The sequence below is a fragment of the Gopherus evgoodei genome, chromosome 4 (genome assembly GCF_007399415.2).
Source record: "Gopherus evgoodei ecotype Sinaloan lineage chromosome 4, rGopEvg1_v1.p, whole genome shotgun sequence".
NCBI lineage: Eukaryota > Metazoa > Chordata > Testudines > Testudinidae > Gopherus > Gopherus evgoodei.
The window spans coordinates 72646706-72672285 of record NC_044325.1 but is presented as its reverse complement, the minus strand read 5'-3'; the positions used below and the strand labels follow the sequence as shown (position 1 = coordinate 72672285).

The 25580-nt window shown below is 44.9% G+C and overlaps 1 protein-coding gene across 5 annotated transcripts in view; it reads left to right on the top strand.

Annotated features, from left to right (window-relative positions):
- Positions 1 to 25580, top strand: part of TMEM229B (transmembrane protein 229B) — a 65061-nt gene that overhangs the window by 6841 nt on the left and 32640 nt on the right. For 3 of the 5 annotated variants that reach the window (XM_030559744.1, XM_030559746.1, XM_030559745.1), the window contains exons 2-3: positions 20258 to 20497; positions 24881 to 25068. The exons of 1 other annotated variant lie outside the window; for it this stretch is intronic. In XM_030559744.1, the coding sequence (XP_030415604.1) occupies positions 24892 to 25068 (177 nt within the window). In that variant the 5' untranslated portion in view covers positions 20258 to 20497; positions 24881 to 24891. The remainder of the gene's footprint in view (positions 1 to 20257; positions 20498 to 24880; positions 25069 to 25580) is intronic. One more of the 5 variants, XM_030559751.1, reaches the window with a different exon arrangement.

The following is a 25580-nucleotide window of genomic DNA, read 5'->3' as shown; positions in this document are numbered from 1 at the left end:
CTCTAGCTTCAGCTGCATTCCCCAGCAATTCTAATGCCAGCCCTGTCACAACCCACTTTGGGGTCCCAACCCACAGTTTGAGAACTGCTGGGCTGGGAAAATGATCTTTGCAGCAGCATGCTGAATGGATATAAGTGGAGCAAGACTGCATCTCTCAGGGCAAGAGAGAAGAATGTTTCAGTACTTCAAAGATAAGATAATGGGAGCCTGGAAGAACATTTTAGCTATGTGGATGAATAGGAAAGGCCCTCTCTTAGATATGTTATGCAGAAGGAATCTGCAAGACTTAAGCATAGCCTGGATGTGAGGACCTAGAGTGGGGTTCAGCTCAAAGATGATAACTAGGTTATGGGCCTAAGTGACAGGCAGGATGGTGGAGTTGTCTGCAGAGAACAAGAAAGTTTAGTCTCCTGGTGACTGGAATAGTTTAGTCTAACCCAAGTTATTGGGCCCAAAACAGGGTGAAATTTAATGGCCTGTGATACGCAGGAGGTCAGACTAGATAATCAAATGGTCCCTTCTGGCCTTAAAATCTTTGAAACTATGAAGGCAGATAAGCAAATTTTTCGCAGAAAATGAAAGGAAAGTGTCCTAAAAAGATGGCTACAAAACAGTAAAGATTTGGTAAAGCCTAATGTTTGTGAGGAGGTGAAGGTTACAGTGGCATATAAAAAGGATCTGTTTGTCTTGGGACTAGAGCCATACAAGTAGTAGGGTAGTCGTTATTTCTGTTGATGCTATGTCACCCTCAGGATATTGTGAGTTTCTGGATTTCATTTAGTAAAAGTCATATTTAAATAAATAAAGTGAAGGGGCTTCCAGTCATGGCTTTTCAATGCCAAACTGCCTGCCACCTTCAGCAAAATAGACTAAAAAATGGTCATGTTAATTAAAAGGCACCAATATTCCTTCCCTCTTGGGTTAATTATTCTGGGGAAACAGAGTCAATTGAGTTGAGTAAGCTTGTTGTTTACCAGTCGGAGTCAGATTGAGATAATTTTTCCTTTCTCCACCTTCCCCTAGTGGAGAGTTTTGTATATTTAGATATGTTCTGGGGGTCTTGCATATTTCTTTGCATAAGGCATTGGCCACAGATGGATACAGGATCCTGACTAGAAAAATGATTGGTTTGCTCTGGTTTAGACCAAAACCAAAAGTACCTTTGTAGAGTTTTACAAAGCAAGACTCTACAAAGGTACTTTTGGTTTTGGTCTAAACTGAAGTACACTGGAGATGAATTTTAAGCATCTAGCAGTGGGAGTTCCACCTTCCAGAGAAAATCCTATCTGTAACAAGAAGGTGAAAGTGGCTATTTTCTTGTTTATTTTCAAAGGAAGGTTTAGCACCCAGGGAGCTAAATATACTGACAATACCTGGGCTCCTCATAGCCAACAAGTGAATATATAAAAATGGCCTCATTTTGCTTCTCAGATCTGCGTCCCATAAATATATTTGAGTAAGGTCTGCTGCTTGTATCATCACAACAAATGTTTCCTCCTGTTAGCCCTGCAAGCCCAATACAGATGTAGTGGACTGAACTGGAGCCTGTTCTGCTTTCTAAGCCAGCAACAGAGTTATCTAGTCAGTTTCTAGTCTCTCCATTATCCATGATGATGTATGAGGCAAAAAGACCCAGCTAGTTTCTCACATCCTAGATGAAGGCTGCTGTGCTGGCAGCCAGAAAAAGCACATTCTTTTGAAAACTGAGCCAGCAGGATTTGGAAGTCACACAAGAATGGGGGGAGGGATAGCTCAGTGGTTTGAGCATTGGCTTGCTAAACACAGGGTTATAAGTTCAACCCTTCAGGGAGCCATTGGGGGATTGGTCCTGCATTGAGCAGGGGGTTAGACTAGATGACCTCCTGACGTCCCTTCCAACCCTGATAGTCTATGATTCTAGTCTATATAGTCTGGTTTATACTATGTCAGACCAGTGGTCCATCTAGCCCTGTCTTCTGACAGTGGCTGGTACCAGGCACTTCAGAGGGAATGAACAGAACAGGGCAATTTATCAAGTGATCCATCCCCTGTTGTCATGGAGAGAGGATAAATACAATGGGTATGTCTACATCTACAATTTTGCAGCGCTGGTTGTTACAGCTGTATTAGTACAGCTGTATAGGGCCAGCGCTGCAGAGTGGCCACACTTACAGCAACCAGCGCTGCAAGTGGTGTTAGATGTGGCCACACTGCAGCGCTGTTGGGCGGCTTCAAGGGGGGTTCGGGGAACGCGAAAGCAAACCGGGGAAGGAGACCAGCTTCCCCGCGGTTTGCTCTCGCGTTCCCCGAACCCCCCTGCAAACCGCAGGGATGGAGACCTGCTTGCTCGGGGGTTCGGGGAACGCGAGAGCAAACCGGGGAAGGAGACCAGCTTCCCCGCGGTTTGCTCTCGCATTCCCCGAACCCCCCTGCAAACCACAGGGAAGGAGACCTGCTTGCTCAGGGGTTCGGGGAACGCGAGAGCAAACCGCGGGGAAGGAGACCTGCTTGCACTGGGGTTCGGGGAACGCGAGAGCAAACCGGGGAAGGAGACCAGCTTCCCCGCGGTTTGCTCTCACGTTCCCCGAACTTCCCTGCAAACCGCAGGGAAGGAGACCTGCTTGCTCGGGGGTTCGGGGAACGCGAGAGCAAACCAGGGAAGGAGACCTGCTTGCTCGGGGGTTCGGGGAACGCGAGAGCAAACCGCAGGGAAGGAGACCTGCTTGCTCGGGGGTTCGGGGAACGCGAGAGCAAACCAGGGAAGGAGACCAGCTTCCCCGCGGTTTGCTCTCGCGTTCCCCGAACCCCCCTGCAAACCGCAGGGAAGGAGACCTGCTTGCACGGGGGTTCGGGGAACGCGAGAGCAAACCGGGGAAGGAGACCTGCTTGATTACCAGAGAGGCTTCCTCAGGTATGCTGGGATACCTGCTTATTCCACGGAGGTCAAGAAAAGCGCTGGTAAGTGTCTACACTTGATTACCAGCGCTGGATCACCAGCGCTGGATCCTCTACACCCGAGACAAAACGGGAGTACGGCCAGCGCTGCAAACAGGGAGTTGCAGCGCTGGTGATGCCCTGCAGATGTGTACACCTCCTAAGTTGCAGCGCTGTAACCCCCTCACCAGCGCTGCAACTTTGTGATGTAGACAAGCCCAATGTCTTTTACAGCACCACTTTTCTGCCTATATGTACACTTTAAGGTACAAATACCATCTGTGCTGGACGGTTGTGATAAGAAGTTTAGGCAGTGATTCTATCTGATAGTGAATAGGAAAGAAAGCAAACTGAGTTGAAGCTCTGACTCTGCAGCAACAGATACTAGTATCTGTGCCAGTTTAGAACAATGTGCCTGTTTCTGGTTGGTTAGCATGCCACATTCCTGTTAACTTCTTTGTAAGTGATACACCCATTGTTGTCTGTTACAAGTCAGAGGTTGTTCATAAACTCAAAGGCTCCAAACACCTTCCAACCACCGCATCCCACAAAATGCAAAAGATATAGGTAATTTCCAAGGTTGCCTATGTGCATGTTCGTAACTGTTTTAAATATAATATTAGCCTGAAGAGAAGCTGGGCAGCTTTAGAAGTTTCTCTTGTAAACTATAAATTCCACACTGAGACCTTGGCTATACTGGCGCTTTACAGTGCTGCAACTTTCTCGCTCGGGTGTGAAAAAAACACCCCCCTGAGCACTGCAAGATACAGCGCTGTAAAGCGCCAGTGTAAACAGTGCTGCAGCGCTGGGAGCGTGGGTCCCAGCGCTGCAAGCTAAACCCCATGAGGAGGTGGAGTACGTGCAGCACTGGGAGAGCTCTCTCCCAGCGCTGGCGCTGCGACCACACTCACACTTCAAAGCCCTGCTGTGGCAGCGCTCCCACGGCAGCGCTTTGAAGTTTCAAGTGTAGCCAAGCCCTGAGTGGGGAATCAGAACTGGTTCCCATTAGTGGGGGTCAGGGAAGGATTTATGTCATCCTCTGCTTGAGTATTGCCAATGAACCCAGCTAATCAAATCTAGTACAGTAGTTCAGAGCAGCCCCACTCCTAAACCTTCCCCTCCTCCACAATCTTCTGTTCAAGCTCTTCATAAAAGTTGGATTAGCATATAAAGAGGATCTTGTCCATTAAGTCTTCACTGTCATGTGTTATCTTTCCTTCAGTTGCATAAGGCTAAAGAATTAGTGCTCATTAGATCAGCAAGGATGGGGTAAGCTGGCAAGTCTTGAACAATCAGTGAACTCCTTTCTTGCTGGATCGTCCCTTTCAGTCTGATATGTTTGTCTAGAATTAAGGCTGCATCTACCAGAAGTACATATTATAAAGAAGCTCCGAAAATCAAACTTCTGTCCTTGAGTTCTGCTGCGCCATCACTGCTGGTGAAAGAAAAGGGATTCTAAGTTGCTTTGTGCTGTCAAATGGCTGCAGTGCTCCACCTCAGAGGTGGCTGCACTTCAGTGGTGCTTGTAATAATCTCTGTATATGTATCCTGGGTGTAAAATTCAAGGGGAGAAAACTGTAAAACAGCATAAATGGTATAGCTCCATGAACCTTGTCCAAGGTATTGATTTATAAAATCAATCTATAAAAACCTATATTAGCCTGGGAGTATAAAGTAGTAAAATCTCATTCCATGGGCAAGTTAGTGATAGAACGGTAAGGGAGATGTCATTTGACTCATAAAATTCTACAGAAGCATAATTTAAATGGTGTCATCCTCTGTGGTGTGGCAGGGGAGATTCAGACGACACCCCCCCGCCCCCCTAGCCTCCCAGCTTCAGGTCCTCCAGTTGATGGAAATTTTAATAATACGATGTTGTCAGAAATGGGTCAGGTTAGGTATCATTCGAAAACGCTTTCTGCATGAACACAATGGTACCAAACCTGACAAACCTACTACAATTAAGTAGTTATGTATTTGAGAAAATGTTTAAAAATAAACTTTTAAAAATTATACTTTAATATAAGGATGCATTGCTTATATAAAAAAGACATTGATCTTTGGTAATTCAAGGGTAGTTAGCCTTGACATGTAGGATTGAAACCATTTATTTATCAAAGTCATCATTGGTGTCCTCTCTGGGGCACCACTGCTAGACATGTCACACTGATCCTCATCTGCGCCACACTTGCATATCTCCGTAGCAGGCAGGCTTCTGGCCAAACATTTGCAGGATAGTGAACATCTGGTCTTTGCTTTTGATTACCTGAAGGATTGATTCGGGAGCATGTGATATTTCACACATAACTGGTTTTGATCAGTCCGTCTCCCAAAATTCATCCATGCCTGAAAGTGAGAGCAGTTCTGGATGCGCTCAATCATCCCAGAGCCATTCCACTGCTTGATAATTTGGCCTCTTGATAGCAGGTATGAATGAGTCCCTTGTTAGTGGCAGTTTTTCTCCATTTGTCTATTTCTTGGAAAACATCCACCAACCTAGTTCTGCAAGTGTCATAATGTTGGTCTTCAAATGGTAAACTCAGTATATAAATGCCTCCAGTGCAGTTATGACCTCATCAGAGAGACTCTCAGCTGTTCCAAGGACCTTCAGAGAGAGGAGAGAGTCTTTGGAAGCTGAATCAAATGCCTTCCAGTAAGATCATTTATTCTTCCCAGCCAGCCTTCCAATAGTGTCACATCCTGAAAGAAATCTGGCAGTGTGGTGGCTTTTAATGGTGTGAGTGATAGGAGAGAGAGAGACAGCAATTCTGTTTCCCAGCAGCAGGCACAAAACCAGAATCTTGCAGAAATCTTGGCTAGTGCGCTCACAGAGAGAACTAGAATATCTGTGTCTTGTGCAAAGATCTAGCACCTTTTCCTGTGGCACTGATGACATGCAAGATAATTTTAGTGTCAGCTTCCTCGTGGGAACTATGAAGAAACTCCACTGAACAGAGCAAGGCAGCAACTTCATTATGCCATCCAATGACAAAATTCTTGGAGCAATTCTTTGCGTGCTGGAGTATTTTTCCTGTAAGGTATGTTGTTAACTCATCCTTTGTGTGAGTATGAGACAGTAACTTCTTCTCTGTGATGTTGGAGATGTTCATGACATCAGTGATTTTTGTATTGGACAGGTGTAATATCATGGAGTCTCTTCTTTCTGGTAATATTTTAAATTCATTCTTCTGCATATGTATCAAATGCCAGGTAGACTTTGCCATAGGTCTAATATTTTTTCTGTAGCCTCATAATGAAGTGTTCAGTCAAATCTCAGCCAGTGTTAACAGTTTTTGATTTGTCAAGAGCTTGTACCTCAACCAGACCATCTAGGATTCTATGCTGAAAGGCCTTGGGTACATAAGATACTGGTCATTTTGTTAGTAGATGCTGGCTTAGGAAACCATGCAGGATACATATTAGTTTGCTTTTTGCCCGGCACATATAAATTGTTCTGTCGCATTTGAACATCCATTGTGGTACCATGGAAAACTCATACTTCAAACCTCACATAGATCAAGATCATGCTGAGATCTGGATACAACCAGGAAATGAGCAAACAATGACCTGTCTGTGGTAAGCCATGTAATCGTCCTGCCACACCTTCACTTTGACTTTCTTCTTTGCATTTGAGCACAGCTTTAGTCTGTTTTTGATCAGAGCCCATAGAGTGATGGAGTTTTGGATAATTCTTTGAATTTTGAAGGTTTCATACAAGTGATGACCTAAAGTATCTGTTTGACTGACATCTTTAGCTATCTTATCTCTGAAGACTGCTTTCATCATGATATTATTGAGCTCCTGTCTATCATACTCAAATAGATTGCCGGTATGAGTAAACTCATCCTGTAGCTTTAAAATTCCCCCTTCTTGGCATTTAACAATGCCTAATGAGTCTAGAAGGCTCTTGCTTACTTCTGGGGATGTCATCCCAGCTATACTTAATGTTTTGTTCTAAATTGGATGGACTTCTGGGATTGTCAGGAAACACCAGGAAAGAGTATTTGGATGTTGTGTTATTCCTACCAACCCCATAATGACTTTCACTGCTCTGTTTTCATGTTCTAGATTTTCATCTGAACCAAGTACACAGAAGAACTGGCGACTTTTTCTAACAACTCAATTTCCTTTTTGAAATTCCTCCCATGTGTCAGGGTCAGACTTTTCTCCACCTGTTATTTCAGCAAGGTATAGGGCAATCATTGCAGAATAGTTGGCTAAATCTAAAGCAAATACTATTTCAAAAACCGCAATGTTCCCTTTCATTTTTTCTATCCATGTGCGGAATGAATCTTGTCATGTGCAGCACCAATACTGAGATAATGTGTGGATGTGCACCACCAGTAGAAACAAAAAAACTAGATATAATGTATATTTTCTTAAAGCCCTCTCTCCCTGCCACAGCCCCGGGACTAGGGGAGAGGCCTTTCTCCCCACCACAGCCCCAGGACCGGGGGAGAGGCCTCTCTCCCCGCAACAGCTATGCATGCCCCAAGCTCCCTCATCACTGCCTCCCATCTCACCCCACTGCCCACGCTCAACCCTATTCCCCACTCATCCTACACATCCTCCAGGCCCACCTGTATCTACCCCCTGTGTGCTGTGTGTGTGTCGGCACTAATCAGGTATGTGCCTCTTGAAACCTCTTGTGCAGCTGCGCAGGCATGCACCTTAAGGGAACACAGTCACAAAATCTTCCAGAGCTGTGAGATGCAGATTCCATTAGCTGTCCTGATGGATCAAATAAAGAGCACCAAATATCCGCCAACAGCTGGCATTTGTCCCAGCATCTTCATGTTTCTCCTGATCCTTGATGAACTTCCTCAACCTGCCTTGCCAAAGCCAGTTTATGGGCACACTTCTTATAGCATGTAAGATGCCACTGAGTGCTGTGTTTAAGCAGGTCCTCCACTGTGGTATTCTCCAAAGATTCTGCTATTAGTTGGTATTCTTCATCTCTCCATTGATGCCTAAAAATGATCAAAGCAAAAGTAAAAACAAGGATTTTGTAATAAGTTACTTTGAGATTGTAATTAGATAATTTTGTGCATGCCGTTGGATTCCTGTAATTTTTGCCTGGATGCTGATGTCTTAACCAGTGCGTCATTACAACTTGTTTGGCATAATAAACAGAGCTGATAATCAATACCGCTGGTCCTCTTCTTTTTTGCTGATGATTGCAAATGAAGTTTAAGCCTTCCTTCCATTTATAGTAATCTGTCACATTAAAACAATTATTTGGATATTATGTTCTGAGCATTAATTGATAGTACAATATTGTTAGTCAAGGATCACTATTTAACTTTTTGTGAGGGCTGCATGTTTGACATATCTGTGGTAAGATATAATTAAACATTCTTTCGAATACATATATCTACATAATTGTTCTAGGTTTCTCATGGTTGGTACCACTGTGTTCCTGAGAGAAGGGACTTTTGAATGATATCCAATTCAACGCATTGCCAATAACATTGTGTTATCAACATTTCCACCTACCAGAAGACATGGTGCTGGGGAGGAAGGGAGGGAGTATCCCTGCTATGCCGCAGAGGGTGACACCATTGAAATTCTGTAGATGTTTGCAAATCAAATGACCCCTCCCTCACTTTTCTATCATTAACTGGCCCACGGAATTAGACATGCTCCCAACTTTTATGGTGTGTGGTTCCTGGCTACCTCAGAGACTCCCATATTATTGTATATTTGCTCAAAGTCCCTAGGTGTGAATATCTGGTTGCTGGACATTCTCAGTGGAGGGTTTCCTATTCTGGAATTCACTTTCCTTGCTAATCTAATAAAGCCCAAGCCAGTTGACTTTCAGGGCACCCTCTTGGGACCATGTATCTTCTTAGGCTTGTGCATGAGCAGGTGATTGTGGGAAAGACATTCCAGGTAAATTCTTGAGGAGGGGGAAGTCTCTTTGTTTTGTGATTTTGGTGTTATAATGTTGCTTACATTTTCTCGGAGTGGCTTGATGGGTGCAGTGTAAGCAGATCAAAATAAATATAGGATCCTGCAGTCCTCTCAAAGGCACATTACCCAGTGAAGCCTTTAATTGGCAGCCCACTGCAGGATCTGATGAATAGTTTGTGAACTACTTTGAAATCCACCAGGATGAGATCAGCTAATATGAGACAGCAAGATAAGTAAGACAGTAAGGTATTCACAATTCCATAATGATGTAGGACTTCACTGTTGCCACTCTGATGCTCTCCATGGCCATTCAAAACTTCACAAAGACAATAGAGAGAGAATTGAGATTCCCCCCACCCCGCATTCCAAAAGCACAAGCCCTTGCTGCTTGGGATAAAAGAGAATATCTGTTATTTGTGAACAGCATGGGGACTATCCTATGTAGTTGGGCAGTTCAGATGCCAACCAATAGAGGGCAGAGGTAGATGTATAAAGCAGCCAGTTTGTTATAATGTTAGGATAATATACAGTTTGGAGATTGACCTTTCATTTATCTAGGTACTCAGTCCTCTTGTGAACTAATTACATGTTTTGGAAACAAGGTCCGAGTTTTGACTTTGACATTGTAAGGTATTAGTGATCACCATAAAGGTAATAAAAGGCATGGTTCTTTTGTAGGTTTGTTAGAATTTGATCAGTTTCCAAAGATGAAGTCAATAAGTAGAAGACATCCATTTCTAAAAATGTTGCACAGCTACTGAATTATACCTGGTTCCTCAGAGGGGGAACTCCATTCATTTTTGTGATTGCTGTTACTCCAGATTGAAGTCTGTGTGTGTTACTCCATTTTGGCTATATCCCAGGGATTGGAATGAGGGAGGGTATCACATTCTGACCGGAGAGACATACTTTTCATATTTTGCTACTTGAGATATGAGTGAGGAAAATTATGTGAAAAACAAGTTCTGACAAGTGGAATGACAACAGTCAGAATTTGCTACTTGATGGACCAGGGATAAGAAAAGTGGAGAGTACAGAACTGTAGTGAGTACCAATAGCTGCACTTATACATTACCATTCATCATAGAATCACAGTGTTCATTATCAGTCTTAACGAAGCTTCACCATACTTCTGTGAGGTGAGGTACGTATTATCAGTCCCATTTTACAGATAGGTAAACAAAGCAGATACATGATTTTCCTGAGAACATACAACCAGTGGAAGAGGCAGGAATCCAGGAATCTCCTAAAGCCCAGATCTGTGCTGTAACCACTAAACCCTACTTTATTATTATTAAAGAGATTAAATGGGTTAGTTGTGGCAGCCATTGTTTTTTTAATTGGGTAAGGAAACATAAGAATGGCAAATGAGTATGTGACAATGATATCTAAAAGTGTATGTGGCACTTGGGAAAAGGTTACTCTTGGCTACACTGGAGAGTTGCAGCTCTGGTGGTGGATTTACAGTGCTGCAACTTACTCACCGTCCACACTTGCAAGCTGCATCTCCCTGGCTGCAATGCTGGCTGTATTCCTGCTCTGCCTGGGGTATAACGATTGCAGCGCTGGTGATGCAGTGCTGCTCCGCCAGTGTGGCCACCAAAAGTGCTGTAATTGGCCTCCAGAGGTATTCAGAGGTATCCCAGAATCCTGTTCAGCCACTCCCAACAGCGCTGCAAATGCTGCAAATGTGGCCACACTGCAGCGCTGGCAGCGCTGGTAGCTGTCAGTGTGGCCACACTGCAGCGCTTTCCCTATACAGCTGTACGAAGACAGCTGTAACTCCCAGCGCTGTACAGCTGCAAGTGTAGCCATACAAGTTTCTAGGCAATAATGTCCTGTCTTTGATTACCAATCAGCCAATGAGAGTTTGTTCTGATGATGTCATGTTTGTACTTTAATCCTTGATAAAGCATGTGTGGGTCGAGTTTTGTGAAAACTGGTCACTTTTGTTTAGGGAACACCCCAGCTCTCATTCTGCTAAATTACTTTTATTTTAAAGACACACCATCAAGTCAAATTTGACCCCAAATTTAAATTTGGTAAAACCTAAGACCAATGGAAATATTCCAGTTAAGTTATTTTAAAATAATTCAAAAGTAATTTTTTATAAATAAATAACTGTTCCTTTGTGCAATGTTTGCAATCCAAACATTGCAGCATTATGTTGGTGTCTGAGAGCATAAATGTGAAACAAATATGAAACTGACCAGTCTATTTTTATTTTCATTGTTGAGCAGAGAAAAATTTAAAAGTGAACAATTTAAACAGCAAAAAAGTAATACGGATTTAATAATTGAAGACTCTTAGTAATACAGGAAAATATGTGTTTGTTTTTAAATGTTGATTTTAACTGGGCTATGTCCTGTGTATGAAAACAGTTGTAGTCAAATTTTTTTTTTTACACTTAACTATTACTCGAAACACAGAAAAAGTCAGATTTTGCTCCTGGCAGCAAACTTCCAAGGAAATATTTGACGACATTATAATTCTCCTGTGATACAGGCATCTCCCCAACATTTGTGAGACGCAGGGTGGGAATGAGGCAGTTAAAAAGAAATGTTGTACTCTGAAACTCTATTATTGTGATTCCCAACGCTTTGCCTGAAGGTTTCACTTGGGCTACTACTGTACCTAGTAGCATTTAGGAAAAAGGATATCTCATGCATAGCTCTGTGGATTGTTTGCTTTCATCATTTGCATCTAGAAGTTGTCACTCTACAGACTTGGCTTGAAATGTACAGTAGCGCAATTGTTCCCTTTGGTAGGTGGGGAATGTGTGGTAGCAGTATACTGCAGATAACTTGCAGATTCTAATTCAGGGCTTTCATAGGGAAAACTCAGCTGTGAATATAAACTAATGTTTTGCCTGCTAGTCTAGATTCACAAAAGTTCAGATCCCCGCTGACTGGTGTACAAGTATGAAAAGGCATATGAAGAACTGTGGGTGTCTAATACACTGTGACACAGCGATCTCAACCGTATTTTCATAAGAAAGTGGGTTGAGTTTCTGAAAACAGGACTGGGAGCCAGGAATTCCTGGTTTCTGTTCCAGCTTTGTCACTAACTCACAGAGAAACCTTGGGCAAATCTCATAACCTCTCTGTGCCTACATTTCCTATTTGTAAAATAGCACTTATTACTTTATCACGGGATTGTTGTATGGACTGATTAGTTAATTAGTTTTACAGAGCACTTTGAAGAAAAGTTCAAAGTACTGTAGTAAACTAACCAAAATACAGAAAAATACATGGAGGAAATACAGAAACTCCCACTTTCCAGTCAAGAATTGACTCCGCTTTTTTGTCTGATTACTGCAGATACTCTTATTTGGTGAACAGTACAAGTGGTTAATCCTATGAACGTGCAATCTCCGGCCTTGTCTACATTAGGAACGTTAGTGCCCACCATTGTGAGTGGTACAACAGTGTAAGTGGTGCTAGTGGTTGACTGAGTTCCTAATAGGCATTCATGACACTTTGTTTAAAAGATGCCTGAGCCTGGCCTACACTAGTGGATTTTATTTATTTCTGTCTAGGTATCTTGAAGACCCCATCACCATTATCAAAAGATGCCTTCACAAGCATTTCACCTTTAAAGCATTGAAATTGCAAACATGTCAGCTTCATTACATATTGAATGAAAACATTTTTTTTGGAACTTTACAGTTGCATTATGTGCTCCAAGTATGAGGCTGAGCATGCATCCTTCTCTGCTTTGCTCACATGCTTTACAGTATACTATTTCTCAAATAATAGTTTTCATTCAAATGCAGATACACACGTGCTTAAGGGCATGTCTACATCTACAATTTTGTAGCGCTGGTTGTTACAGCTGTATTAGTACAGCTGTATAGGGCCAGCGCTGCAGAGTGGCCACACTTACAGCAACCAGCGCTGCAAGTGGTGTTAGATGTGGCCACACTGCAGCGCTGTTGGGCGGCTTCAAGGGGGGTTCGGGGAACGCGAGAGCAAACCGCAGGAAAGCAGGTCTCCTTCCCCGGTTTTGCTCCAGTGTTCCCCGCACCCCCGAGCAAGCAGGTCTCCTTCCCCGCGGTTTGCTCTCGCGTTCCCCGAACCCCCGTGCAAGCAGGTCTCCTTCCCAGCGGTTTGCTCTCGCGTTCCCCGAACCCCCGAGCAAGCAGATCTCCTTCCCCGCGGTTTGCTCTCGCGTTCCCCGAACCCCCGTGCAAACGGCGGGGAAGGAGACCTGCTTGCTCGGGGGTGCGGGGAAGGAGACCTGCTTGCACGGGGGTTCGGGGAACGCGAGAGCAAACCGGGGAAGGAGACCTGCTTCCCCGCGGTTTGCTCTCGCGTTCCCCGAACCCCCGAGCAAGCAGATCTCCTTCCCCGCGGTTTGCTCTCGTGTTCCCTGAACCCCCGAGCAAGCAGATCTCCTTCCCCGCGGTTTGCTCTCGCGTTCCCCAAACCCCCCTGCAAACGGCGGGGAAGGAGACCTGCTTGCTCGGGGGTGCGGGGAAGGAGACCTACTTGCACGGGGGTTCGGGGAACATGAGAGCAAACCAGGGAAGGAGACCTGCTTCCCCGCGGTTTGCTCTCGCGTTCCCCGAACCCCCCTGCAAACCGCTGGGAAGGAGACCCGCTTGGGGGGGGATTCGGAGAACACCGGAGCAAACCGCGGGGAAGGATACCTGCTTGATTACCAGAGAGGCTTCCTCAGGTATGCTGGGATACCTGCTTATTCCACGGAGGTCAAGAAAAGCGCTGGTAAGTGTCTACACTTGATTACCAGCGCTGGATCCTCTACACCCGAGACAAAACGGGAGTACAGCCAGCGCTGCAAACAGGGAGTTGCAGCGCTGGTGATGCCCTGCAGATGTGTACACCTCCTAAGTTGCAGCGCTGCAACCCCCTCACCAGCGCTGCAACTTTGTGATGTAGACAAGCCCTAAGGTAATACAGACTGTATTGTAATGCAGCTGGATTATTTTATTGATCTCCGGCATCACTGTGTCCCCTCATCCCCTGGTAGGCCATTGGTTAGAATTGAGTCGTAACTAAAAGTGCCCCCTACTGAATCAGGAACACCGCTTCCTAGAGCATTGAGTTTTTCCATGGCAGTGGAGGCTCTCATCTCAGCACATCAGTCCCAACATGTCAAATTCCACAAAGTTAGCAAGGTCAAGATCACTGGTCTATGTAACAGAACTGCAGGATTTTTTATTCCAGCTCTCGCATCCTGAAATATCTAGACCTATCTTTTTTTTTTCTTCTTAGTTCTTAAATGAGGATGGGTGGGGTTACTGACACCAAAAAATATCTGTGAAGATCCAAATATATAAAAGACGGCTGCCTTCTGGTCCTCCTCCCTCCCACTAACCTAGTTTTCAGTAGACTTCTAACCATGATTTTTGTCCTTGATTCTAGGTCAGCTCCTGATCCCATTTAAGTAAATGGGAAAACTCTTATTGACTTGAATGGAAATAATGACCATGACAATGTGAGGCAAAAGTACAAAGAAGAAATCCATGCAAAATCCATGCTATGGCCAAAACTTTCAAAAGTAGCCACTGAATTTAGGTGTCTAAATTGAAACACCTTGGACCTGATTTTCAGAAGTGTTGAGCACTGCACAGCTGCTGCTTAAGTCAGCTGAAAATCAGGCCCAAGGCACCCAAAATAAGTGTCCACTTTTGAAAATGTTGGTCTAAATTTTTTGTAAATTTTGCCCTTGTTTCTTGTATCAAAACTGGCAGTCAGGAGCTCTAAGCTATTTGTGTTCACAGGAACGGTTTCAACAAATAAAACCTACTTCACCTATAAACAAGAGGGCAAAACTAAGTGTATGAATTGGAGTCATAGCCATTAGTTTAAGTACAGTAGTGCATTTTCCATATGAGAGTGAAAAGTACATTCCCAAACATAGAGGATGGATTTGCACATTGAAGGAGTTCTGAATAACTGCAAAGCTTTCTGTTCATATGTTCTTTCTCCTCATTTTTTACAAAATTAATTATGGACTGATAGATTTGGCTATCTAAAAATGTTCACAATAGTCTCATTGTTTTGGGGAGTACAGTTTTATAGGCTCTCTCTGCATCTCAGGCTTACAAAGTTAAATACAAACTCCTACAGCCAACTGAGACAAGATATGTAAAATGAAATTAACATACAAATTACTTTTTTAAAAGCATTATAAAATATATAACAATATAAATCATAGCTAACCCAGTTACAATAGAAAGGCCTTTTCCGTATCTGATCCACTAACACAATCTTATTATAATAGCAATATTATTCTCAGAAAGAGAAGCCTAATTAGATTTAAATCTATCTAAGTAAATATGAAATGGGTGCCAACTCTGTCTCTCTAATTCCCATGGCACATGGATTTAATTAAATGTTTATACTCTTATTAATTATTGCGTAAATCTTGGTGGGAGGTTTTTTTTTGGGTGGGGGAGGCTTAGTCATTTAATCTGCATTCATTTTATTGGAATACTTTTTTAGATCATTACTGTATAAATTAAAGCTGCAGTTTTTGAAGGAACCTAAGGGGGTTAGGCACACAAATCCCTTGAATTTCAATCCTAAATCGATTAGGCTCCTTTGAAAATCTCAGACTGAATGTAGTCGGATACTTAGGGCTTGTCTGTACATTTAATTGTTCCTGATTTAACTCCATGTGTGGACAAACTTTTTCCACAATAAAGAGTGCCTTGTTCCTGTTTAGCTCAATGCACAAACAAGGCAGTCCTCTTCCGGAACAAGTAGGTCCATACATGGAGTTAATCAGGAACATCTCCATGGGTAAACAGGCCCTTAGATGGTCAGGGACCATCCTGTCATGATATGTTTATACTGTGTCTAGCACAATGGGGCTTGGACTGCTAGGCACTACATCCATACAACTCCTATTACTAGGTAACTTAGGACAATGTCATCCTTCGCATACTGGCTATTGTCTCTGTCAGCCACCTTTTGGTTGGGTTTATAGTCTTCTCGACAATAAAATAGGGGCAGCAGACAACTGTAGGAAAAGCTTTGAGTTATTATGGGAGAGTTTTGTGCTGATTTTTAGCAAAGATTTATTGTTTATTACTTGGTGTAAGGAAGCAGAGTGGCCTCATCTGACCTCACTCTGCCTCCTCTGGAGGAAGTGCAGGAAGTATAGGGACAGGGCCCTGCAGTAGGGTTGCTAGACATCTGGTTTTCGACGAGAACACCTGGTCAAAAAGGGACCCTGGCAGCTCTGGTCAGCACCGCTTACTTGGCCGTTAAAAGTCTGATTGGTGGCGCAGCAGGGCTGGCTCCGTGCAGCTCCCAAACCGGGAGCTGCCTGAGGTAAGTGCCACCTGGCTGGAGCCTGCACCCCAAACTCCCTCCCAGACCCTGCACCCTGACCTGCACCCCAACCCCCTACCCCAATCCTGAGCCCCCTCAGGCATCCAAACTCCCTCCCAGAGCTCGCACCCTGAATCCCCTCCCAAATCCCCTGCCCCAGCCCTGAGCCTGCTCCCGCAATCCAAACCCCTTGGCCCGAGCCCAGAGCCTCCTCCTCCACCCCAAGCTCCTCATCCCCAGCCCCACCCCAGAGCCTGCATGCCTGGCTGGAGCCCACCCCCCCTTGCTCACCCCAACCCCTTGCTCCAGTCCAGAGCCCCCCCCTCATAAACAGATAGTTAAGGGTTAATGTCTCTTTTACCTGTAAAGGGTTAACAAACAGGGACCCAAACACCTGATCAGAGAACCAATCAGAAAACAAGATACTTTCAAATCTAGGTGGAGGGAAGCCTTTGTTTGTGGGTTGTTCTATCTGGGTCCTGGACGGGACTAGAGGTGCAACCAGGTTTCTGCCAATCTCCCTGCTACAGTCTCTTATCTGTTCAGAATAGTGAGTAAGGAAAAAAGGCGGTTATAGTCTTTTAATTTGTTTTCCTTATTTGCAGATGTGTACTTGCTGGAAGTAGCTTAAATTGTGTTTCTGCTGGAGAAAGCTTCTTTCTATTGTCTATAAGCTATAAAAACCCTGTATATTTACCATCTTGATTACAGAGACAAGTTTTATGTTTTTTCTTCTTTTATTAAAGTTTTCCTCTTTTTTAGAATCTAATTGATTTTTTGGTTATCTTTTGTAAAACTCCAGGGAAGGGAGTCTGCACTCACCAGGGAATTGGTGGGAGAAAGGAAAGGGAGGAGGGAAGAAAAACCTGCTCTCTGCATTTATCTCTGTATCTCTCTCTGGGGAAGAAGGGAGGGGGAAGAGGTGATTCAAGGAGTTGAATCACGGTGGTCTCCTAGTGTACCCAGGGTGGGAAAGAGCTGGGAGGAAGAAAGGAGGGGGGAAGGGAAATGGTTTATTCCCCTTTGTTGTGAGACTCAGGGAATCTGGGTCTTGGGGGTCCCCAGGGAAGGGTTTGGGGAGACCAGAGTCTATCAGGCGCTCTACCTAAGTCCTGATTGGTGGCAGCCTATCAGATCTAAGCTGGTAATTAAGCTTAGGAAAATTCATGCTAGTACCTATATTTTGGACGCTAAGGTTCAGATTTGGGAATTATACTATGACACCCCCACATCCTGATCGCCTCAATTCTGGCCCCACCCAGGAGCTTGCACCCCCAGCAGGAGCCCTCACTCCCTCCCACACTCCAACCCTGTCCTAGCCCATTGAAAGTGAGTGAGGGTGGGGGAGAGCAAGCAACTGAGGGAGGGGGGCTGGAGTGAGTGGGGGTAGGGCCTCAGAGAAGGGGCAGGGCAGGGGTTAGGGCAAGGGTGTTGGGTTTTGTGCAATTAGAAAGTTGGCAGCCCTACCCTGCAGTACAACTCAGTTAGGGAGGCAGATGTCCTTCCCAGGGAGCTGAGCCCTCAGCCGAGCCTGTGACCAGGAGCATAAAAGAAAGGCAAACCACTGCCCCAGGAGATGGAAGGCCCCAGGGAGAGACTAGAGGAAGGGCCGCCTGATCGCGACACTGAGAGTCAAGTCCCAGTGGCAACGGAGCAGTGCCAGCAGGAACCAGTAGGAATTAGCCCAGGCAAAAGAGACTTTGGTCTGGGTGTGCTGCTGGGATGCGAGGCAGCTATCACATTTCCCTGCTGACCCCGGCCGGGATCACCTGCTACATCTAGGGCCTTGGGCTGGGAGCTGGTGGAGCAGAGTGACCCCAGATCCCTCTCCTCCCAGCATTGTACAGGGACTGGTTGTGCTCTAATCTTTAGGCCAGAAGGCCGGCAATATAGACCGTTTAATTGCTCAGCCCGCACTCAGAGGGCCTGAGCCATAGACTTTTGTTGTTCACCCTACACCAGGGGGCCTGAACTAGCAGCCAGTTGGTGGTTTGCTTAATCCTCCTTCCGAGGTTTGAACTGCTATTTGAGCAATTGTGCAGCTGCAGACCAGGCTGCCTGACAAAACCTCTGGTGGTCATACTGACACCCTGCTACTGCCGGAGGGGGCACCCTGGCCCTGAGAGATAGGAAGGCTACCCTTGGGCTACAAGAGTATCTAGATGCTCCAACCAAGATTGGGACCCCTTTGTGCTAGGTGCTGTACAAATAGTAAGCATCCCTGGTCCAAGGAGCTTACTGTGAAGGATGTGAGGCTGCTCTGCAATAATTGATGAATTATTGACTTCCTTGGCTCCAGCCAAGTTAAACAGATTGCTTACCAAGGCTGGGACTCAAAAGATCAAAGGACAATAAAAATTTAAGACTCTCTGCCCAGAGATGAGATGAGGGAACAAGGCCTAAAGCCTAATACCTTTGGGGGGCACTCAGAGAGATGAGAGAAGGGGTTTGAGGTGCAGGTGGCTTGGCAACTATGGCACTTAGAATCTAAATAGATGATATGACGGACAAAAGATGGGAGGGGAAACAGAGACACAGAGCTGAAGTGACTTATTTAAGGTCACAGTGCAGATCAGAGGCAGAGCACGGAATCGGATTCAGGTCTCCTGAGTTCCTGAACCATGCTGCCTCTGATTTTCTTTCTTTACTTTTGCATCACATTGTTCTGGTCACTCATAATTAGTTGGTTAAACATATTGTGGTGTTACTGCTTCTCTAATACAGCATAAGCAGGTGCACTCAGGGCCAATAAAACTATGCACAACAAACAACAGCTAGGGACTAAAGGAAAACAGCAGGTAAAGAGAGGAAGATCTTGTGGCTAAAGCACAGGGGTGTGTCAGAAGATCTGGATTCTATTCCTGGCTTAGCAAAAGAGTTGATGCATGATTTCAGGGCCTGATTCACCATTGTGTTACTCCAGTTTGACACTGGTATAAATCCATTGGGCTCAATTCACCATTACTCTGTGCCTTGTATAGTCATTTACACTAGTTGCATAGTGGGGTAAAATGCTACTGAATCAGAATGGTTGATGGACACCGTAGACTTTACATACTTGATCCAGGCACCTGTACTTGGCATTGCAGGGTAAGTGTAACAATCCAGAGACCCCGCAGTGCTTGCAGGGCTGCAGTGTGTTTTGTGCATCTAAAACAGGAGGCCTAGTATGGATGCTCTGATCGTTACAGCCTGCAGCAGTTCAAGCACACTGTTATTAGCTGCACCAGTGCAATTCTATAGTGTGGACCAATTTTCATTAATAGCTCCCAGTACTTGCAGTACTTCCTGGTCTTCTTTATCTTATCTTATAACTCTGTTTATAACAAGGCAATCCCCCTAATAGCTCAATGTGGAATATATGCAACTCACATGGATGCTCCAACTCTCCATTCCTCCTTTGATTTATCCTCTGTCCCAATGGGGCTCATTCTTAGTAGCTCTCTCCAGGAGATCCTTGGGGAAATCCTGCCCAAAGAGAGATTGCGACATCCCTTAACCACCCATCCAACCGCTCCTCTGTCCCACAGATACTTCTCCTTTAGTTAACAATTGCTGTTTTACATGGCACATCCAGACGCCATTGTCCAGATGAATTTGCAGTTGGGGACCAGGTGATTCTCATGAATTCCCTTCAGCTGGGGAGGGAAAGAGATGAGCTTGATTGCAGAAATGCTGGTGGGTAAGCAATATTAGCTGCTGCCTAGGGCTCCAAATGTGATCTGGCTGCCCTTTATTCAGCTGAAAACAGTGCTTCAGTTGGTAGAAAACTATCATCCACTGAACTGTAAAGTTCAGGCCAGCACTGTGGCAAGGTTATGATAAACCAGGTGTCAGCAGGGTTCCTCAGGAAGCTGCTGGTGGACTGAGCTATTGGAATGAATCCAAGTGTTGTGTCAATGATGAAGCTGTGAGCATGGTTATTAAAAAAGCTGGTATGAGTGGTGCAAGTGCTGCTTATCGCTTGCCCTCAGGAACCATCAAAGGAAGCCCAGCCATCTTCCATTACTGTTAAAACAAAAATCAAGCACCCGTGTGGGCATAAAGAACCCCAGAGATATTGGCAGCTGAACAAGGCTATGAATAATTCATCCCTCAAATGCCTCCTGTGTGTTTCATCCATTTAGGCTGTTCAGAGTTCTAGCCACTGAATATACAGACAGATCTACTTCCAAAACCACAGAGACGGAACCCTACAAGACTGATTGCCACTTCTGTCAGCTTGTCCTCCAGGAAGCTGTGGCTGTTGCAATGCCGCATGACATTTTCCAGGCCAAGAAAGCGATTGTGCAACCTTTGCTCATCTTGCAAGCAGTTCTGGTAGGAAGCAGTGTCACTCAGCAAAATTGGGACTAGCTGTTATCTGGGTGAGTAAATGAGCGGGGCTAAGCTGGGAAGTAGTGGTCTGATGTTTTCTACAAGAAGGGATGTGATGGGCTAGTTGGGTAGTGGCTCTTTGCTTTGGGAGGGGAATTTGCACCTTGAATAATAGTTTATGTGCCAAACAATCTCTTGTGAGTCCGTGTTCAAAAACAGTCTAGGTGCCCCTGCCGAAAGTTCCTGAGTCACGAGTAAGGATTTTTCCCAGCCCAAACTCTCTCAGTGGAAGAGAAGTTGTTAAGTGGCTGTGCCACAGCCAATATGAAGTGAGCTAGTTGTTTCAGCTCATTTGCTGTTTGGCAGTTGTAAGCATCGTGGTTGGTGACCTTGTTGGCACCCTAAGCAGGGAGGCTAAAGATTCACCAGACTAGAGTCTGATTTCCCCTCTCACCCCCAAAGAAGATCCTCTTGGGTCAGGAGTGAGTTTTTTTGGCACAACCGAATAAGGGAAGGCTGCACTGAGGAGAAAAAAGGGCTTTGCTTTCCAGGGCTGTCAACCTGGTAGCTGTTCCTCAGCACAGAAATCACATATTAGGCTGCAGAGACCTTTCTTATAATTTACTCCTTTCCTGCTGCTGGTTTATATTAAAAACCCCTCCAACCACTCTATTCATCATCATTATTGTGTTCCCATTACGGCTCTGGCATTTAGGGCAGTGACAAAAGCACTCTATTAGCTCTGGTCAAAGGATGCTGCCAGTTAGAGTCATCAGCATTCCCCCATCTCTCCTCCACATCCCCTAGAATTCCTGTGGCTCAGAAGGCTTTTTCCCAGCTTGCAGACGGTCAGACTCTCAGCTGGCTCTCCCTCACTGTAATCATAGCAGCTATAGAGATGACGGACTGTTTAGGGTAAGAATTTAACCCCTTGCGTGGTTAGAATACAAAAACCATGAGGAGTTCTGGTGGCGCCTTAGAGACTAACAAATTTATTTGGGCATAAGCTTTCATGGGCTATAACCACTTCATCAGATGCATGGAGTGAAAAATACAGTAGGCAGGTGTAAATACACAGCACATGAAAAGATGGGAGTTGCCTTACCAAATGGGGGTCAGTGCTAACGAGCCAATTCAATTAGTGTGGATGTGGCCCATTCCTAACAGTTGACAAGAATGCCACTAGCCATCACCTACAGCCCTCCACTGAAACGTCTCCAGCAGATCATCAAGGATCTACAACCTATCCTGAAGGATGATCCCTTAGGAGACAGGCCAGTCCTCGCTTACAGACAGCCCCCCAACCTGAAGCAAATAATCACCAGCAACTACACACCACACCACAAAAACACTAACTCAGGAACCAATCCCTGCAACAAACCCTGCTGCCAGCTCTGTCCACGTATCTATTCAAGGGACACCATCATAGGACCTAACCACATCAGCCACGCCATCAGGAGCTACCAATGTGATATATGCCATCATGTGCCAGCAGTGCCCCTCTGCCATGTACATTGGCCAAACTGGACAGTCTCTACGCAAAAGAATAAATTGACACAAATCAGATATCAAGAATTGTAACATTCAAAAACCAGTAGGAGAGCACTTCAGTCTTCCTGGACACTCAATAACAGACTTCAAAGTGGCCATTCTTCAACAAAAAACCTTCAAAAACAGACTTCAGTGAGAAACTGCAGAATTGGAACTAATTTGCAAACTTGACACCATCAAATTAGGCCTGAATAAAGACTGGGAATGGCTGGGTCACTACAAAAAATAATTTTCCCTCTTTTGATACTCGCACCTTCTTGTCAACTGTTGGGAATGGGCCACATCCACCCTAATTGAATTGGCCTCGATAGCACTGACCCCCCACTTGGTAAGGCAACTCCCATCTTTTCACATGCTGTGTATTTACACCTGCCTACTGTATTTTTCACTCCATGCATCTGATGAAGTGGTTATAGCCCATGAAAGCTTATGCCCAAATAAAATTGTTAGTCTCTCAGGTGCCACAAGGATTCCTCGTTGTTTTTGCTGATACAGACTAACAGGGCTACCCCTCTGAAACATGGAAGAATACATTACTTATTAGGAGGAGAAATACACAGACAAAGCAAGCCAGGCTTTTGACTTGTGTCTGGGTGGTTTCCATAGCAATGTAGCTGTGGAGCCCTTTGTGCTGCTGGTCTTGAGCCTCACGGCAGTTCCACTTAATGGTTTATAAGTGCTCAACTCTCATACCAAGGGAAATGTATCCAACTCAAAAATGGGATGGAAATCCCAAGACAGGCAACTGTGGGTACTTATGTTTATTGTGTTTGCTGTGTCCCCTGAACAAACTATAAACACCAGCTTGTTGGAAACCATGGCTCCTTTGCAGCCAAGTGAGGCACTGAAATTTCACATGGATTTTGGGATAATACAGTAGCTTCTGCAGCAGACATTGAAGATATAAGCACAAGGTTGTGATGACCTATATCCCTTGCTCTCGTACATGCTACAAACCATTAATACTCACACCTAACATATTCAGAACACATACACCAATCTCAAACATACACTAATCACAGGCACATGCCTAACACAGTCAATACACATTAACTGATCACAGGCACAACCTTTGGACACATGCTTCTGTCACACACAGACATCTATCACCTCACTTGCATATGTGAGTCATAAGAGCAAGATTATGATTATGGCTGCATGTAGGTCACGAAATGGTGGATTCTAGTATTTTCCTGGGGTGGGTTGTTTTTTAATAGCCGTGACTTCTGACACTGGGGGATTTTTATACATGTAGGGGTGGATCTAACTGTTAATAATTAAAAGTGAGAACATTTTAAACTTGGCTTTCAGGAGAGGTTGAGAGAGCAGGATCTTTCTTTGTTACAGCTAGTGGTTTGTCAATTGATCACAGAGATGGAAGGGCACAGAATGTGTGGTGTCTCTGTTTTTCTTTGGGTGTGGGGAAAGTCCTTGAGCTAACATAGCTGGTTTAAGAGGTGACTGTACAATGCTGCTTTTTTTCAAAGTCTGAGTTCAGGAAGGCGATGTTGAAGAAGAATGACATTCCTCTGCCTCTCTCACCAGTGCGTACCCCACCACCATTATACACTAGTCACAAATATGCTTACACCAATGGCACCTAGTCATGCACTTCCCTATGACTGTCACATGCACTGAAACATACAGCACATCCACTTATCACACTGACTTGCTCACTACCAGAAGTATCAATCTCCTGCACACAAATCACACACAGAGACACCAATCAGACATGTCCCGACTATACTCCTATGACTAATGCAGCCATGCCACAGAGCCTTACGTATGATCTATGTACCTGCCATCACTTTTACAACATTTACACATACCCACACCTGACATACATCAACCAATCGCATGTTTGATGTTTATATCAACCAGATGTTTATATCAACCAATCACATGTACCACTCCTCCATATCCACCTGCATGCACTGATCTCTCTGAGCCCCAACATCACTGCACAGGTTGAATTCCGTTTGGATGGCAGCCTCCTGCCCTGAGGCCTCTCCATTGTTTTCCTAGGTATGAAACATCTGCATTGTTGTTGGACACTTGTTTTTCCATCTCCCTGAATGGAAGACCCTCTTCTAGGGCCTTTGTTTTGCTTGTTTAGAGCTGATGTAATGAATGTAATGGGTCCTCTGTTCTCTTTGTAGAAAGGAATGTTAATTATTTTCAGCAGACTAATTACACTGCTAATGAGAGGCTGTACTGCAGTGATACTCCCTTTAATTACTTGTTCTTAAGGGCTGTACCGAGCTGTTTTTGAATGTGCTATTAAATGCAAATGCCTGCGTCTGGCTTGGAGATCTGCCTTTGGGCTCCTGAGAAGAAATGCTTTGCTAAGTTTAGGAGTCCATGTGATACAGGCAATTGAACAAATGAGGATAATGTGCAGATCCACCTAGTCGGGGACCCACCAGAACAACGGTTTGCTTTATTTTCTGTATGAATTCTGTGCTGGTGAAAGTGAAGGATTGTGCCTCCAGTAGTGCCTGGAGGCCTCACCAAGATCAGGGCTCCACTGTGCTAGGGGCTCCAGGGGCCCTGCACCAAAGATGTCTTGGTCTAATGAAGCAAGACAGGCAAAGGGTGGATTGGGAAATTGAGGCACAGAGAGAGAGAGATGAAGTGACTTGCCCAAGGTGTCACAGCAGGTCAGTGACAGAGCTGGAAATAGAACCTAGGTCTCACAAGTCTTAGGGTGATGCTCTACCCACTGAACCACATTGCCTGTAACTTTATGCTTAGAGCCAGTATGACTAGAGCCAGCAGACATATTGCATGCTCGTAGTGCAAGATACCTACAGCCAACTCCACAAGTAAACCTCAACCCTGATCCCTACGTGTTCCTGTGCTTCTCTCCCTGAATCCTGCAGGTCTTCTCCTTATGTCCTCCAAAGTCTTTCCTACCCAAACTGCTGACAAAATGGCGTATTTTATGTCCATCCTGAGAGAGCCACTCTACTGTAGCTGGTATTCAAGTTCTGGTAACCTCCCTCCAGCGCTGCTCAGTCTGGATCTGCAGCACCTCCTTTTATCCAAATGCTGCACCACCTCTCCAAAGGTACCTCATGTTTTTCTGCAGCACCTTCAACTTTTCCGGTCATGGCCCTTCTCACCATTCTCCCAATGCACCTCAACCCTGATGTATCTGATGCCCATAACTTGAGTCCTGAGACTCCGAACACACAGTAAGCTCTGCCAATGCACCTTAGTGTGGTTATTCCAGTCACAGGGGAGATGTGGAGGGCGTGGAACTGAATTGCTGTCACTTCCCAGGAAGGAGGAAATGCTTGTACAATGACCATGCTAGGAGCCAGTGAAAGATGGAGTGTTGATAGGATTCCAAAAGTCCAGTGCATCTCAGAATTACAACAGGCAACTTCATGTGTAGTTAAAGCAACTAAAAGTCAGGTGATCTTGGGACCTTCATAAGGAGCGAAGTGGACCCCAGGAGACAGAAAACCCTACCCAGGAGGGCACTTTCAGCATGATGTGCTGAGAGTTGTCCCCAGAGCTCTAAATGGCCTAGTGTGTCTTCTGGAATAAATGCTGATACCGGGTATAAAGAGCACT